The sequence below is a fragment of the Trachemys scripta genome, chromosome 7, assembly GCF_013100865.1.
Source record: "Trachemys scripta elegans isolate TJP31775 chromosome 7, CAS_Tse_1.0, whole genome shotgun sequence".
NCBI classification, from domain to species: domain Eukaryota; kingdom Metazoa; phylum Chordata; order Testudines; family Emydidae; genus Trachemys; species Trachemys scripta.
The window spans coordinates 32948697-32963309 of NC_048304.1; the positions used below are offsets into that span (position 1 = coordinate 32948697).

The window sequence follows — 14613 nt, forward strand, 5'->3', positions numbered from 1 at the left end:
GGGGTGAAGAGAGCCGAGGGCGGGGGGCTGCGGGTTGGGAGTGAGGGGCACCGGCAGGGCGGGGTGAAGAGAGCCCAGGGCTGGGAGGGCGGGGGGCTGTGGGTTGGGAGTGAGGGGCACCGGCAGGAGGGGTGAAGAGAGCCGAGGGCGGGGGGCTGCGGGTTGGGAGTGAGGGGCACTGGCAGGGGTGAGGGGTGAAGGGAGCCAAGCGCTGGGAGGGTAGGGGAGGGGGCTGCAGGTCAGGAGTGAGTGGCACTGGTAGAGCTAGGGTGGGGTATGGTGGGCAGAGCTGGGATAGCGGTAAACTACGGGTTGGGAGTGAGGAGCACCGCCCCTCCCCCTTCTCCTCCCCACTGACTCTCTCCCCCCAGGCTATGGCCATACGGTGCCCCTGTCGGATGGGGGGAAGGTTTTCTGCATCTTCTACACCCTGCTGGGACTCCCAGCCACCCTGCTCCTGGCCACTTGTCTCCTGCAGCGACTCATGGGGCTGCTGAGCCACCGGCCCGTTCAGTATCTTCACACCCACTGGGGCATCTCTCCAGGCCATGCAGCGCTGGGACACGCAGCTGCCATGGGACTGAGTGTACTGGGTCTTTTTATCCTGCTGCCAGCCCTCTGCTTCTGGGCCCTGGAGAACGGCTGGACCTTCCTGGAGTCCGTCTACTTCTGCTTCATCTCACTCAGCACCATTGGGCTTGGGGACTACGTGCCAGGTCGTGGCAGCCCCTCCTCGCTGCGCCATCTCTACAAAATCAGCATCACCTGTGAGCCATTCTCCAGGTGGTCACTAGGAGACGCTTGTGCTGCAGGGCTTGGGGGGGACTGGCTCCCTGCAGCACAAGAGGGCCCTGTGTTGCAGGGATGGAGGTGGGTGGCCTCAGTAGGGGGCACTGTGCTGCAAGGAAGGGGTGGGGAGTCAGTAGGGGGCGCTCTGCTGCAAGGAAGGGGTGGGGGCTCTGTAGGGGGCACTGTGGTGCAGGGAGGGGGTGGGGCTCTATGGGGATGCTGTGCTGCAGGGGAAAGGGGAGAAATCCCATCTCAGACCCCTGATCCTCATCTCTCCCCCACAGGTTATCTTCTCCTGGGGCTCCTGGCCATGCTGCTGGCCCTGGAGACCATCTATGAGCTGCGCGAGATCCGCAGTCTTGTCCGATTCTTCGCCCCCCCACGGGCCCCTGCCTCCCCCTCCAGTGAGGACGATGACCGGCTGGAGATCCTGAGCTGTGACCAGCTGGGCCTGGCTACTGTCTGCGGGGCCACCACCTCTGGGAGCCAAGCGGACAGCGAGGCAGATGGGAGAGCGGCACCCCATGATGGCCCCTCTGGGTAACCCCCACGGACAATGTGTTGTGTCCCCCCCACGCACACCTCCTTTCATGCATCAATAAATGAAGCTGTACAGAATAGACACTGACCGTGGGCATGTGGAGTGGGGTGCCAGGCTGGTACTAGTACCATTGTTTTGTCTCGGGACGGGGAGAATATGGGCTGGATGATCCGGTTGGCAGGGCCGCCCAGAGGATTCAGTGGGGCTGGGGCAAAGCAATTTCGGGAGCCCCTTCCATTAAAAAAAAAAAAGTTGCAATACTGTAGAATACTATATTCTCATGGGGGCCCCTGGGGCAAATTGCCCCACTTGCACCCCCTCTGGGTGGCTCTGCCCATTGGTTTCACTGGGGGAGAGAGGGATACAGGGGTGGCTGATCCCATGGGTTGGATCTGGGGCAGCAGAGAGGGGAGACGCTGGCATGGAAGAGCCCACAGGTGTGACCCTGAGTGGGCAGGGGAGGGGGAGATACTGGGCTGGATGGAGATGGGAAGGCACTTAGTAGCCTCAGAGTAAACAAGCCACCCTCCTGTGACCTATCCCACCAGGAATTACCCAGGAGCTGCTAAGAGCTGTTGCCCAGGAGGGGTAAGTCTTGGACCCTGTGCCTGTCCCTGGGCCAGGCCAATGCCAGCCTCACAGCCCAGGGGAGCAGCAAAGACTACCATCTGGGCCCTATGGTCACTCCTACCTCCTGGCCCACCTGGCCACAGCAAGGTGAGAATTCCCTTCCCAGAGGGCTACAGCTCTGGAAGGGAAGGGGTCTAGTGGATTAGAGCAGGGGGTGCTGGAAGCCAGGACTCCTGGGTTCTAATCCAGGATGTGAACAGTCCAAATAGGTAAAAAGTTCCTAATGCCAGTTACAATGTTGTGGTGGTTTGTTGTTTTAATAACTGTTGCACTGCTGTGGAGGAAGCTCACAGCGCCGAGTCCCCAGCTGGGGGCACTGCTGTGGAGGAAGATTGCAGTGCTGCACTCACCCTTTCCTTTCTCAGGTGAGCACCCCCACTTGCGGATCCCCTCGCCAGACAGTACGCCTGGGCCACAGGGAGGGTGCGGGGTGGGGCCCTGATGGTGGCTAGCATCCCCTTTTCCTGGGTCTGGGAAAACCACTGTGCCCAGCTTGCCCTGTCTGCCTTGGACGGACACCCCTCTTCAACAAATGGCTCAATACCATCTGGAACTGCTTCTTCCTTCTCCTCTATCCTGCTGGGCACAGCTGTGCCCCCCCACCAGCCGAGACCAGAGAGTCAGGAGGGAGGGCTGGCAGCCAGGACTCCTGGGTTCTTCCCAGCTCTGGAAGGGGAGTGGAGTCTAGTGGGTTAGAGCAGAGTGGCTGGGAGTCAGGATGCCTGGGTTCTGTCGCTAGCTCTGGGAGGGGTGTGTATGGGGAGGAATTAAACTGGGCTAAATGCTCACTGTAATTTCACTAACACATTAATCGGGGGGTGAGTTAAACTAACCAAATCCCTGACAATCCCTTGGAAAGGACATGGGGGTGGGGGGGAATGATTGGGGGGGGAGAAGCTGAGGGTCCATGGGGAGGGACAGTCAGTGCAGGGGGCGCGTGGGAGGAGGAGAGAGCATCAGGTGAGGTGGAGGAAGGCAGATGGGAGGGGAGTGAGTGGGGGTGGGGAGGCAAGAGGCTGTGGTAGGTGGGGGCTGAGGGTAGAAAGCAGTGAGGGAGGGGCAGGAGGGGGCGTTCAGGAGGGGAAGCACTAGTGGATGAGGGTGCAGGAAGCCGTGGCATTCCAGCTGGTCTACCCCCAGCAGCCTTGTGGACTCCCTGGAGCCTTGTCCCTCCAGGTGCTGGTGCAGGCGGGGGCGCTGACTGCTGTGTGCTCTGGATACTGGCTGGGTACCTGCATCTGCGGGCAATGCCCCAGCTGTGACCCTGTGATGCCACTGCCCTGCTGGCACCAAGCCTGCTGCCACCTTCCTACTGTCCTGGATCAGCCTGCAGGAGCCTATTGCTGGCATCTGGGTGAGACACCCCACCGCTAACCACTGCCCATCCCCATTGGGAGAGAACCCAGGGGTCAGGTTCTCTGTAGGCATCATCCTGTCGGTCCATGGCACTGGGTTACGCCCGGGGCTCTGGCTGTGGGGTGTCGCTGAACAGCCTTAAAAACTGGAATCACAGAAATGGGGTGAAATGTCATACTGCAAAGTGCAAGGCCATGCACGTAGGGACTAGCAACAAGAGCTTTTCCGATAAGCTGGGGACATCTCAGTTGGAAGCAAGAGAGGAGGAGAAAGACCTGGGCGTATTGGTCGATCATAGGATGACTATGAGCTGCCAGTGTGATGGGGCAGAGGAAACCAGATGAAAGCTGAGGGGAGATCTGATTGCTCGCTATAAACACATCAGAGGAGGGAGAGGAATAATTTAAGTGCCAATGTGGACCCAAGAACAAATGGCTATAAACTGGCTATCAACAAGTTTGGTCCTAATTAGTTGAAGGTTTCTAACCATCAGAAGAGTGACGTTCTGAAACAGCCTTCTGTGACATTATGAGTGTAATATATCATCTCATTGAAAGGTGACACAGGGCCAGAAAGAGTTGTTTAACTCACAGACTGACATGACACATGACCCATGGCCAAACTTTAAAGACTTGTTAGGAAGATATGTAAACAAATAGAGCTTTGAAATGCAAGCCTGCATTGTTAGAGGTAGAAGGGTAGATGTTTGCTGAGGTCTTGTGATGTAAGCAAACAAGTCTTGTCTATTGCTATAGCTTTGATTCAAAGATCAAAAAAGGAGTATCAGTATTTAGGAAGACACTTGAGTGAAATAGGGTATTATTGTCTATATGTCTCTTTGAAGGTTGTGGTAACCTGTATCTGAACTGTTTAATGGATAAATTACCCTGTGCTAATTGACATGATGTTTGGGAGAAGGAAAGTTAAGCCTATTGTTTTCTCAGGCCAAAAGGCTGTTGGAAATGTATAAAAGCCCTGGGACACGATCCTCCTTCATCTCAGATCTGCTTTGGATTTCAAGAAGGGAAAACCCTGAGCCATAAGGATTGAGATCCCCAGTCACTGACTGGAGTCACCCTGAATATGGACATTGGACTATAACCTAAGGACTATTTTGAAAAGGAATTTTGGCAACTACAAGCTCATCTCTGCTATGTATCTGAACCTCAAGAATTGAATTCAAATCTGTATGTATATTCTTTTAACCAACACACTCTTTTCTTTTGTAATAAATTTTAGTTTAGTTAACAAGAATTGACTACAAGCATGTATTTTGGGTAAGATCTAAGTTATAATTCGACCTGGGTGTGTGGCTGACCCTTTGGGATTGGAAGAACCTTTTCTTTTATATGATGAGATAAGATGTTCAGTAATCATTATCATATCTAACATGTGTGTCTGGATGGAGGCCTGAGGCTGGGCACTTTAAGGGAACTGCATTATTTGGACTTCTGAGTGACCAGTGAAGTAATATAGAAGTTGTTTTGTGCTGGCTTGGTAAATCGAAGTATTGGAATATCCACCAGCCTTTGGGGTTTGTCTGCCCTATTTTGTTTGCAGTTCACCCTAATTGAGTGACCTCATCTGGCCCCCACGGGCAGCATTGTCACACCTTAAGTTCCAAGGGGAGCAGTGGAGGCAAAAAACCTAACTGGCTTCCAGACTAAGCTTGCTAAGTTTATGGAAGGGGTGGTATGATGGGACTGCCTACAATGGCGTGTGACCCTCTATGACTGATACTAGCAAATCTCTCCAAGGGCCGGTGATGGGACACTAGATGGGGAGGGCTCTGAGTTACTACAGAGAATTCTTTCCCAGGTGTCTGTCTGGCGAGTCTCGCCTGCATGCTCAGGGTCTAACTGATCGCCAGATTTGGGTCAGGAAGGAATTTTCCCCTGGGTCAGATAGAGTCCCTGGGTTTGTTTTTTGTTTGTTTCCTTCCTCTGCAGCATGGGGCATGGGTCATTTTCTGGTTTGAACTAGAGTAAATGGTGGATCCTCTGTAACTTGAAGTCAGTAACTTAGCCAGAGGTTAGGGGCAAATGATGGGGGTGGGTGGGCGAGATTCTGTGCCCTGCAAAGTGCAGATCAGACTAGGTAATCATGCTGGTCCCTTCTGGCCTTAAAGTCTATGAGCCATGGCCTCTGCTCTGCCTCAGGCAAACATCAGCCCTTCATCCAGCTCCATGGTATCTGGGCCTGTTCATTGCCTTCAGGAGGGTGGAGTGGGGATTTCATGTCAACTCATCATCTCTGGAGAGGGCCATTTGTCAGAGGCCGGAGTCCCTCCGGCCCCCCAAACCCCACTTCCCTCCCAGAGCTGGGATAGAGCCCAGGAGTCCTGGCTCCCAGCCCCTCTCTCCTTGCTCTATTAGATGCCACTGGGTTTCTTTCTTTCTTCTTTATTTTGAATGGTGAAGCAGACGTGACTGAATAGTCCATCACCACCAGCAATTATGATGTCTCAATACTCGTCAGTTTATACTCTCTTGCTTTGACCTGTGCCCTTCAGGTAATGTAAGGACGCCTTGCTGCCACTACCCCATTTCCCCACTATTTTTACTAAATAACAATGTAACTTTTGTTACCTTAAGACATTCAAGTGCCTTTATCAAAGCCCTTACGTACCCATCACAGGTGATGATTAGTTCCTTCTGCCCTATAGCGTGTGCATAGTCCCTCCTTCATTGTCACTTCATTGTCCTAGGTCAGGCCCTGAAGAACGTCCTTATCCTCAGCTGTAGGGCACAAAACAAAAAATCTTCTTCCTCTTCTTTCATTAGTCCCAATTTTTTTTGCCATTCCTCTTTTACATTCTTCTGTACTAGACTTTTGAATTCCTGTTCACTCAGGGGCATTTCTATGGCAAGCCTTCTATTTCGTACCACGTTTTTAGCTGCTTTCTCATGATCAGAACTTCTATTTTGTCAGTCCCAATGCGACCTGGGATGTGGCTACTCTTAGGGCTGGTCTACACTTAGTCCGGACTTCGGACTAAGGTACGCAAATTCAGCTACGTTAATAACGTAGCTGAATTCGAAGTACCTTACTCCGGACTTACCGCGGTCCAGACGCGGCCGGAAGTCTCCCCCCGTTGACGCCGCGTACTCCTCTCGGCGAGCTGGAGTACCGGCGTCGATTGTGAGCACTTCCGGGATCGATCCCAGAACATCGATGGCGTGCCTCCGGACCAGCCGGTAAGTGAAGACTAGGCCTTAGGCAGGTCTACACTGAATGCTGCAGTGCTTCAGTGAAGACGCTACTACACTGACAGGAGAACTTCTCCCATCAGTGAAATTAATCCACCTCCCCGAGAGGCAGTAGCTATGTGGATGGGAGAAGATTTCCTGCTGACATTGCGCTGTCTACACTGGGAGTTAGGTCAGTATAAGTGTGTCACTCCAGGGTGTGGGTTTCTCACACTCCTGAGCAATGTAGTTTTAGCAAAGTTTATAGTGTAGACTGACCAGGGCTTAGTCTGAATTCCAGTCATTCTTCTAAATTGCCTGAATGTTTCTGATGTCTTGGTATGTTTATCTGCCCACAGCACGGACTCCAACTTTATCTTTGTTCTTTAGTTGTTTGTTTTTAATAATGCATTATTAAAAACAATTTCCTTATTACTTTTATACTTTGTTAGATCTCTACTATGGATTGTCTTTTTTTGCTTTTTTATAAGCTTTGTTCCATTCTTTCTATCATTTTTGCACACCTCATTCTACCACGGGAGGGAGGGAGAGGGTTTAGTTTTGGGATACTTACTTCAATATCTTATTTAATAGCAACAGCTACAGTAGCCATAATTCCTTTATTACATTGTCATTGAAATTCTGTCATCACTCACACAATGAACATTCACAAAATCAGTAACTTACTTGTAAATAGTTCCCAGGTAGCTTTCTGAAAATACCAGGTGGGTCATTTTTCATTACCTTCAACTCACTTTGTCCTTGAAAAATAATAAGTGTAGGCAAATGATCACTCCCATTCCTTCTTCCTTACACATTTTCCAGTTGCATCTATTTGCAATATCTGCTGTTATAATTCCCAGGGCTAAGCACAAAAAACTGTCATCTGCTGCCTTAAATCTAGTTGGGCCAACATTGGTCAAAACCACTAGATCATTTTCAACAATAAACTTTTCCGAGTGTGCGCCACTGTAATCAGCTGTCTTACTTCCCCACAAGTTAGGACTATTTAGGTCACTGCATATAATACATGGTCTTTTAGTATTCTTCACTATTCCTTATCATTCCAAACATTCTGATTTCCTACATGGGTTAAAGATAATATAAATCCTTAAAGATTTCTCTTCTGCACTGGGATCTCAACATCATTGTATTTGAGACTTACTTCTTTCTCTGCTGCTATGTAGTGTAATCTTTCCCTTATGAAAGTACAAACACCTCTTCCTCTCCCTAGTTTTTGGTCTTGTTTAACAGCAATATACCTTTGGATTTTAAAAGCAAGCTATTTAACCAACCACCTGGATACACTGGACATCTAGGTTAGTTTCATTTCCTGGCTATTTTCTTTTAATTCTTGACCCCGTGCTATCAAACTGTGCGCACTCCAACCAAAGATTGTGATCCCCATACAAGTAGTATTTCACCATTAACCTCATTCAAAATTGCATGAATACGGTCCACTAACAAATTGCTAACACACCACTAGTTTTCCAGGGTCCTTGCTGTAATTTGATTTTTTTTCTGACACCCCCCCCTCCCCCGCATTTATGATGTGCAGTTTCGCACTTTTATCATAAATGCAGCAACCCTTTCTTTTTTCACTACTAGTATATCATCACCTATTCCTTGAGCAGTGTGTGTTCTATTTTTATAGAGGGAGGCTATGTCGCAGTACCCCTTGTCCTGTGCTGATTCTCTCTCCCTGCTCCACCTGATGTTTTCAGAGCCTCCTTACAGCTTCCACATAGAGCTATGTTATTTACAACTTTTGGCTTTTGTGTCTCCTTAGCTTGTTTTGCTGCAATACACCTTCTATCTGCCAGACTGTGATTACCACGGCAGTACACTCCGCCTCTGCCATTTCTGTGCAACTGTCATAGGCATGCTGGCCCCTACCTTGACCATCCCTCATTTTCCCTTGCCAAACGTTTGCTACATGCTCACCCCATTGGCACATATAACATCTTAGGGGAGGGGAGAATATATGGCTTGGTTCTAGAGATCTGAAACCCTAGTGTTATTTTCTCAGGTAGATGCCTGCCCTTAAATGTAATCAGCACTGCTGTTGATGACTTGCTGTCTCCTCTGCTAATTAACTTTTATCGCCTCATTGGTCAGTTCTAATGGCACGTCATGTAGCACCTTTGTCTCAGGGCTTCTCTACACTGGCAATTAACAGCGCTGCAACGCTCAGGGTGTAAAAAACACCCCCCCCCCCCGAACGCAGCAAGTTGCAGCGCTGTAAAGCACCAGTGTAAACAGTGCCCCAGCGCTGGGAGCTACGCCACTTGTTGAGGTGGTTTTTTTAGAGCGCTGGGAGAGCAGGACCACACAAGGCACATTAAAGCATTGCCAATGTAGACTAGCCCTCAGTCAAATACCCTGGTACCTGGCAACTTACTGTAACTTTCCCAAGTGTTCCAGGGTTTTTTTTTTACCAGTCTGCTCTTTGGTTTTACATTCAGCTAAAAGATTCCCCCACTTTGTCTCCCCCTACTATATCTCCTATGCTTTCTTCATACTTTTACTGGGTTAATGTTACCCAATCATATTGCTTTGGCTAGGGATCTTGTCATAACATTTTTGGTTTATTTCCTTCCTCAGCTTTGTTTTTTGCTGATATCATCATCAGATGACTTTGCTTTTACTCCTCATTTCCCTACTTTGCATGCCTTCTCCCCCGGTAAAAGGCATTCTTCAGTTTTCAGAGTGACTTTGGGGGTGGGGGGGTCAGAAAATCTTCCATCTCAGCCCTTCCCCTAGCCCCGCCTTTCTAGCCCCACCCTTACTGGGTTCTGACAGAGGGAGACAGGCCTGGGCTGCTGCAATTCGCTTGGGTCCCTGCCCATCAGGATTGTTTGAGGCAGGCTTAGTTGTGCCTCTGAGCATGATGGGGAAAGGATCCCTGTATAAAAGCCTTTGTGACAGCAATAAGAAGCCATCTGCCAGTGATGCTCTCTGGGGCTGTTGTGATAAGGCTGTTGTGTCTTTGAGACTGTTTTTGCTGGATTTAGTATTTTTTATTGTAGCAGCTGCAGATGTCTTCTGGGGAGAGTGATGGTATATTCCTTCCCATCCCAATCTATAGCAGGGGTAGTGGGCTTTTCACCTCTGTCTCTCAATAAAAAGAGAGGACTGGGAGTCAGGACTCATGGGTCCTGTCCTTCATCCCTGTGGGCCTTTGAATAAACCACCTCTGTTTCCCTATCTGTAAAATGGGGACAATATCTTCCCTGAGGTATGTTTGATTCATTACTGCATGAGGGGGAGGGGAGGGTGTACTGCTCTAAGAGTGCTGGTAAATACAAGATATTCCAGCGTGTGTAAAATTATTTAGGCTAAAGGCTCCTGCTCGTCTATTTCCAAGGTCAGACGGGGGGAGCTGTTTGTCTCTAATGCAAGGAGGGACTGCAGGGCTGGGGGTGCCCATTCCGAGCCCCAGCTGCACCCCGTGCTGAGCACGGGCTGGAGGATCCCTGCAGCCATTCTGCCTCCCCAGGGTGTTTCCCTCCCTGCTAAACCTCTTGCCCTCCCCGCGAGAGATTCCTGAGCCCCTGTGCGTTGGAAATCTCTTCCCAGGGTGAATCCTCGAGGCTGGGATCTGCCCTGCGGGGCGGGCTGACTCGCTGGCTCCACTAACCTTGCTCGGGGGGGGGGGAGAGGTCCCGGGGGAAGGCCCAACAGCTCCCTGGGCACAAGGGGGAGAACGAAGCCAGGCAGTTCTGAGCCCCGGACCGAAGGGGGGAGAGGCTGTAACAAAAGGCGGGGGGGGGGGCCCGGGGGGAATGGATCTTGCCAGCCCAGCTAGCACCAGGCGCTGGGCTCCACGCTGGGGATTCCGTCCCCTGCGACTGCCGCCTGACGGGCGAAGCGGCGCATGCGCCGTGAAAAACCGAGGCCCGGCGCGTGCGCTCTTAGAAACAGACCCCCGCCCACCCGTACAGCCAGACGGCGACTCAGCTCGTATTGGTCGGGGCGGCGGCCAATGGGGTGGGGTATAAGCCCGGAAGCGGCCTACGCGCGAGCGAGGAGAGGTTACTGCTGCACCTGGAGCCAAAGGCGAGGCGCGAGCAGCGCCCCGCGAGGGGCGGCGATGCAGCGCAGACCGAATTCTAGGACCGGGCGCTGGAGTAGCAGCTGGGCAGCCCCCACCCACGTCCAACACATTTTACCATGGTGGGGGCGGGTGTTACTCTGGCCTTTCCTGGGTGTGACTCACTGAAAAGGTTACTGGGGCTCAGACAGTGAATCCCCCAAGGGGGAGGCTGGTTGTTAGCCGGGGCGTTTCAGAACCCACAGCAGGGGTATCAGGCATCAAGCAGTGGGCACACACATAAGGTCACCTGTGGTCAATTGCTGTTCTGGGGAGAAAAGGTGTCAAGAACACAGTCTCTTAAGATGACTTAGAGCAAGGGTACTCAACTAGGGGTCCAGGGCCTCCCAGCAGGGCCAGCATTAGACTTGCTGGGGCCCAGGGTAGAAAGCCAAAGCCTCACTGCATGGAGCTGAAGCAGAAGCTACACTGCTCAGGCTTTGGCTTCAGCAGAGCCCTTGTTGCATGTGGGGGTGCCCAGGCAATTGCCCTTAGAGCATGTTGGAAAAGAAAAAGGTTGAGAAGGGAGTGCCCCCCCCCCCGAACTATCAATTTGTTCCTGGGTTCACCTGTATGTTAACATCACTTTTCACAGTTATAAAACTACATAAATAAATTACAATGATTTGTGCATGAACATATTTACTTGTTATTCCTGAAGTTAAATGGTCAGAGCCACCAACTCCTCTTTAAAGCTACCAAAAATGTGTGTACTCCCACCCACCCCTTGGGGCAAATGGCCTGTTCTTAGTCGTCTCCCTGTCCCCCCCACCCCCCCAAATCCATGGAGGCATCACAGCAAAGTTGACTTGGTGGCCAACAGAATGTAGTAAGAAGAGTGACTATACCAGGGGTTCTCAAACTGGGGGTTGGGACCCCTCAGGGGGTTGCGAGATTATTACAGGGGGGGTCGTGAGCTGTCAGCCTCCACCCCAAACCCTGCTTTGCCTCCAGCATTTATAATGGTGTTAAATATATAAAAAGTGTTTTTAATTTATAAGGGGGGGGTTCGCACTCAGAGGCTTGCTGTGTGGAAGGGGTCACCAGTAAAAAAGTTTGAGAGCCACTGGACTATACTGTGTATAGATCAGAGGATTTGCTACATCGATATCTATGTAGCAGATCTCTGGAAATTTTGACTCCTTTTGAGTGCAGTTGTTATACACAACTCAGTTGCACCAGTGTATGAGTTTGCTTTCACATCTCTTTATTTCATATTTCAAACAGTTACAAATTAGTGCAAATACCCAGGGAACAAGGAATTGAAACTTGCCATTACAATACATGGCTGGATGGCACTGTCAAGGCACGTCTGTTCTCTGCCCTCCCTAAACCCACATCAACTTTTTGTACCATGATAAAACCCCAACAACTTGGCTGTGAAATGGCAGCTGACAGGGTGGGGAAGGGACACCCAGCTGAACAAAGTCTCTCACACACACAAAAATAAATAGCCCCACCCTGCCCCCAGCAGACTGTTTCCCTCTGCCATAGGGGACAGCCAGGCTCCCTGTGCTCCCCTTGGTATTCATTAGAGAAGGCTGGGAAACTGCATCTGTCCTAGAGCGGGGCCAGACTGGAAGGGAAACCAGCAAAATGTACAAGGGGCAACACAGTGAGGCACTGAGGTAACAGCAGCAGCAGGCAAACCTTGGAGCCCTTTAAGAGGCAGGCAGGCATCCTGGGTAGTATCCCAGCCACAGGACACTGACAAGGACTGTGCAGTGGCCATTTGCCTCTTAGCTAATGCGGCACTTATCTTTGCGGCTGTATTTGCGCCGTCGCAGTTCCAGGCCCCGCTGCAGCCTGGCATCTTCCTCCAAGGCTCTGTGAAGAGAAGGGGGGGAGGGGGAATGCAAGTTAAAACGTAGGGTGCCACGCCTGACCTCAACCCCCGCACCTGAAAGTCATGCCCAGACTCACATTCTCTCCTTGATGTCCAGGTCTCGCACCAGCTCATCCCGCTGGTTCACCAGCGACACCAGTTCCTCCAATAGGAGCTGCTCCCGCCTCTGCTGGGCTTCTGTCTTGAGACAGTCTGCAGGGGTTGGAGAGACATCTCAGCTGAGAACCCAGAACAAGAGTCCCCCGTCCCTTCCACAGACTCCCAGTCCTCTTTGCTCTCAGGGGCCCAGCCCTCACCTTCAGTAGCTAACATGGCTCTCAACTCCCGGCTCAGTAGCTCAAATCGTCTTTCCAGGTCCTGTTCTTCCATCCTGGGGGGAGGAGGAGGAGAAAATGGGGGGGGGGGTGTCAGTCCCAANGGGGGGGGGGGATGTCAGTCCCAAGGTTACACATTCTCTCCTGCCCCCCGCATGGTTTGGATGATCACCAAAAGCCCAGCCACCACCCTCCCCCCAGGGTCACTCACAGCAGCTGCAGCTGGTCCTGGCGCCGGATCAGTGCATTCTTCTTATTGACCAGTGTGAACCACTCCTGGATCAGCTCCTCCTCCTGGGCCCGGTTTGTGCCTGCAATGGCGGGTGGGAGAGGAGTGGGGTGTGAGTACACTGCAGGAACCAACAAGTGTCATTTGCACCTGTATGGCAGTGCAGCAGTGAGTGGTGGTGGTAGGGAGGTGAGCATGGCCCAGTGATGGGATGGGGTCATCCTTTGGCGCATTCCCCAACTTCTCTCCACCCCTGTTAACTGCCTGCTCCCTTCAAGCCCAGCTGGGGGTGGCAAGGCAGCAACACAGATGATAGGACATCCATACAGAGCACATTCTCCCCTCCCACCCCATGCGGGGCTCCCACGCCATAACTCCATCACCAAGGGGTCCTGAGCAGTTCCAGAAGCCGCCAGCAGGTGGTACTAAGAGGCCACAATGCTGGAAGGGGTGAGGGCACAGGACAGCGCCTGATGATGACTAGTCCCAGCGCCCACAGGGCTGTTGTGTGTGTCCCGGTGCAGCACCTGACTCCATGAGGAAGCGCAGATCCTTCTCCACCACGGCTGCCCGGGCGTCAATCTGCTTCTGCTCATTCTCCAGCGCCTGCAGCTCGGCCACCACGTACTGGCTGGTGTCTTGGAACCGCTGCCAGGGAGGCAGGAGGTCAGACCCTCGCCCCCTCGAGGGGAAAGGCCCTGTGTCCCAGTCCCTGCCACCACCTCCCCCCAATTACCCATCCTTACCGGAACCTCCTCCTCTGCGGTGCTGGTTTCCTTGCTGGGATCCCGGGACGGCTCCTGGGTGCTAGCACTGGAGGAGGGGGCTATCTCTGGTGAGGGAGAAGACAGAGAGAGGCAATTAGATTGGGGTCACGAGAGGCAGTTAAACCCCATTCCCCAGCCCCCCACTGGTGGTGGAGGCCCTGTTGTAATTATCAGGGCCGACTCTAACTTTTTTGCCGCCCCAAGCAAAAATAAAAAGAGTGCCGCCCTCCATAGCGCCGCCATAACACCCCCCTCAGCACCATGCCATTCCCCCCTGCGCGGAGCGCCGCACCGCTGCCCCCCCCCCAGCGCTGCACCGCCGAACCACTCCAGCACCGCGCTGCCGAACCCCTCCAGCCCCCCGCGGAGTACCGCGCCACCGAACCCTCCCGCCGAACCCCCCCAGCCCCCCGCGGAGCGCCACTGAGCCCCCCCAGCCCCCTGCGGAGCGCTGCGCTGCCAAACCCCCTCAGCCCCCTGCAGAGTGCTGCGCCGCCGAACACACAAGCCCCCCGTGGAGCACCGCCGAACCCCCCTGCCGAACCCCCCAGCCCCCCGTGGAGCACCGCGCCGCTGAACCCTCCCGCTGCCACACACACCTCCCGCCGAGCGCCGCTAAACACCCGCACCGCCGAGCCGCGCTGCCTAACACCCCCCCCCCCCGCGGAGTGCCCCGCTGCACCGCCACCCCCCCCAAGTGCCGCTGCCGAATCCCCCCCAGCCGCCAAAACAAAAACAACCCACCCCACCTCCAGCGCCGCCCAGCCGAACCCCCCCCAAAACAAAAAACCCTGAGCGCCCCCCGCCACCCCAAGATTGGCCGCCACTTACCAGGTGCCGCCCCAAGCCGGCCCTGGTAA

General features: G+C 52.9%; 2 protein-coding genes and 1 long non-coding RNA gene across 3 annotated transcripts in view; 1 reads left to right on the plus strand and 2 right to left on the minus strand.

Moving 5' to 3' along the window:
* The window catches only part of KCNK7 (potassium two pore domain channel subfamily K member 7), a 2480-nt gene extending 1103 nt beyond the window's left edge, over positions 1–1377 (plus strand). The window contains exons 2-3 of the mRNA XM_034777512.1: positions 372–767; positions 1074–1377. Of these exons, the coding sequence (XP_034633403.1) occupies positions 372–767; positions 1074–1333 (656 nt within the window). The 3' untranslated portion in view covers positions 1334–1377. The remainder of the gene's footprint in view (positions 1–371; positions 768–1073) is intronic.
* Positions 1378–1469: 92 nt separating this feature from the next.
* On the minus strand, positions 1470–10230 carry LOC117880918. Its single transcript, XR_004646641.1, has 4 exons — positions 10145–10230; positions 7192–7265; positions 5945–6054; positions 1470–1561 (listed from the first exon to the last, which is right to left on the minus strand). It is a non-coding gene; the product is annotated as an uncharacterized LOC117880918 (long non-coding RNA).
* A 1553-nt stretch (positions 10231–11783) lies between these two features.
* Positions 11784–14613, minus strand: part of EHBP1L1 (EH domain binding protein 1 like 1) — a 29044-nt gene continuing 26214 nt past the window's right edge. The window contains 6 exon segments of the mRNA XM_034776207.1: positions 11784–12424; positions 12521–12635; positions 12740–12813; positions 12969–13068; positions 13514–13634; positions 13733–13818. Of these exon segments, the coding sequence (XP_034632098.1) occupies positions 12337–12424; positions 12521–12635; positions 12740–12813; positions 12969–13068; positions 13514–13634; positions 13733–13818 (584 nt within the window). The 3' untranslated portion in view covers positions 11784–12336.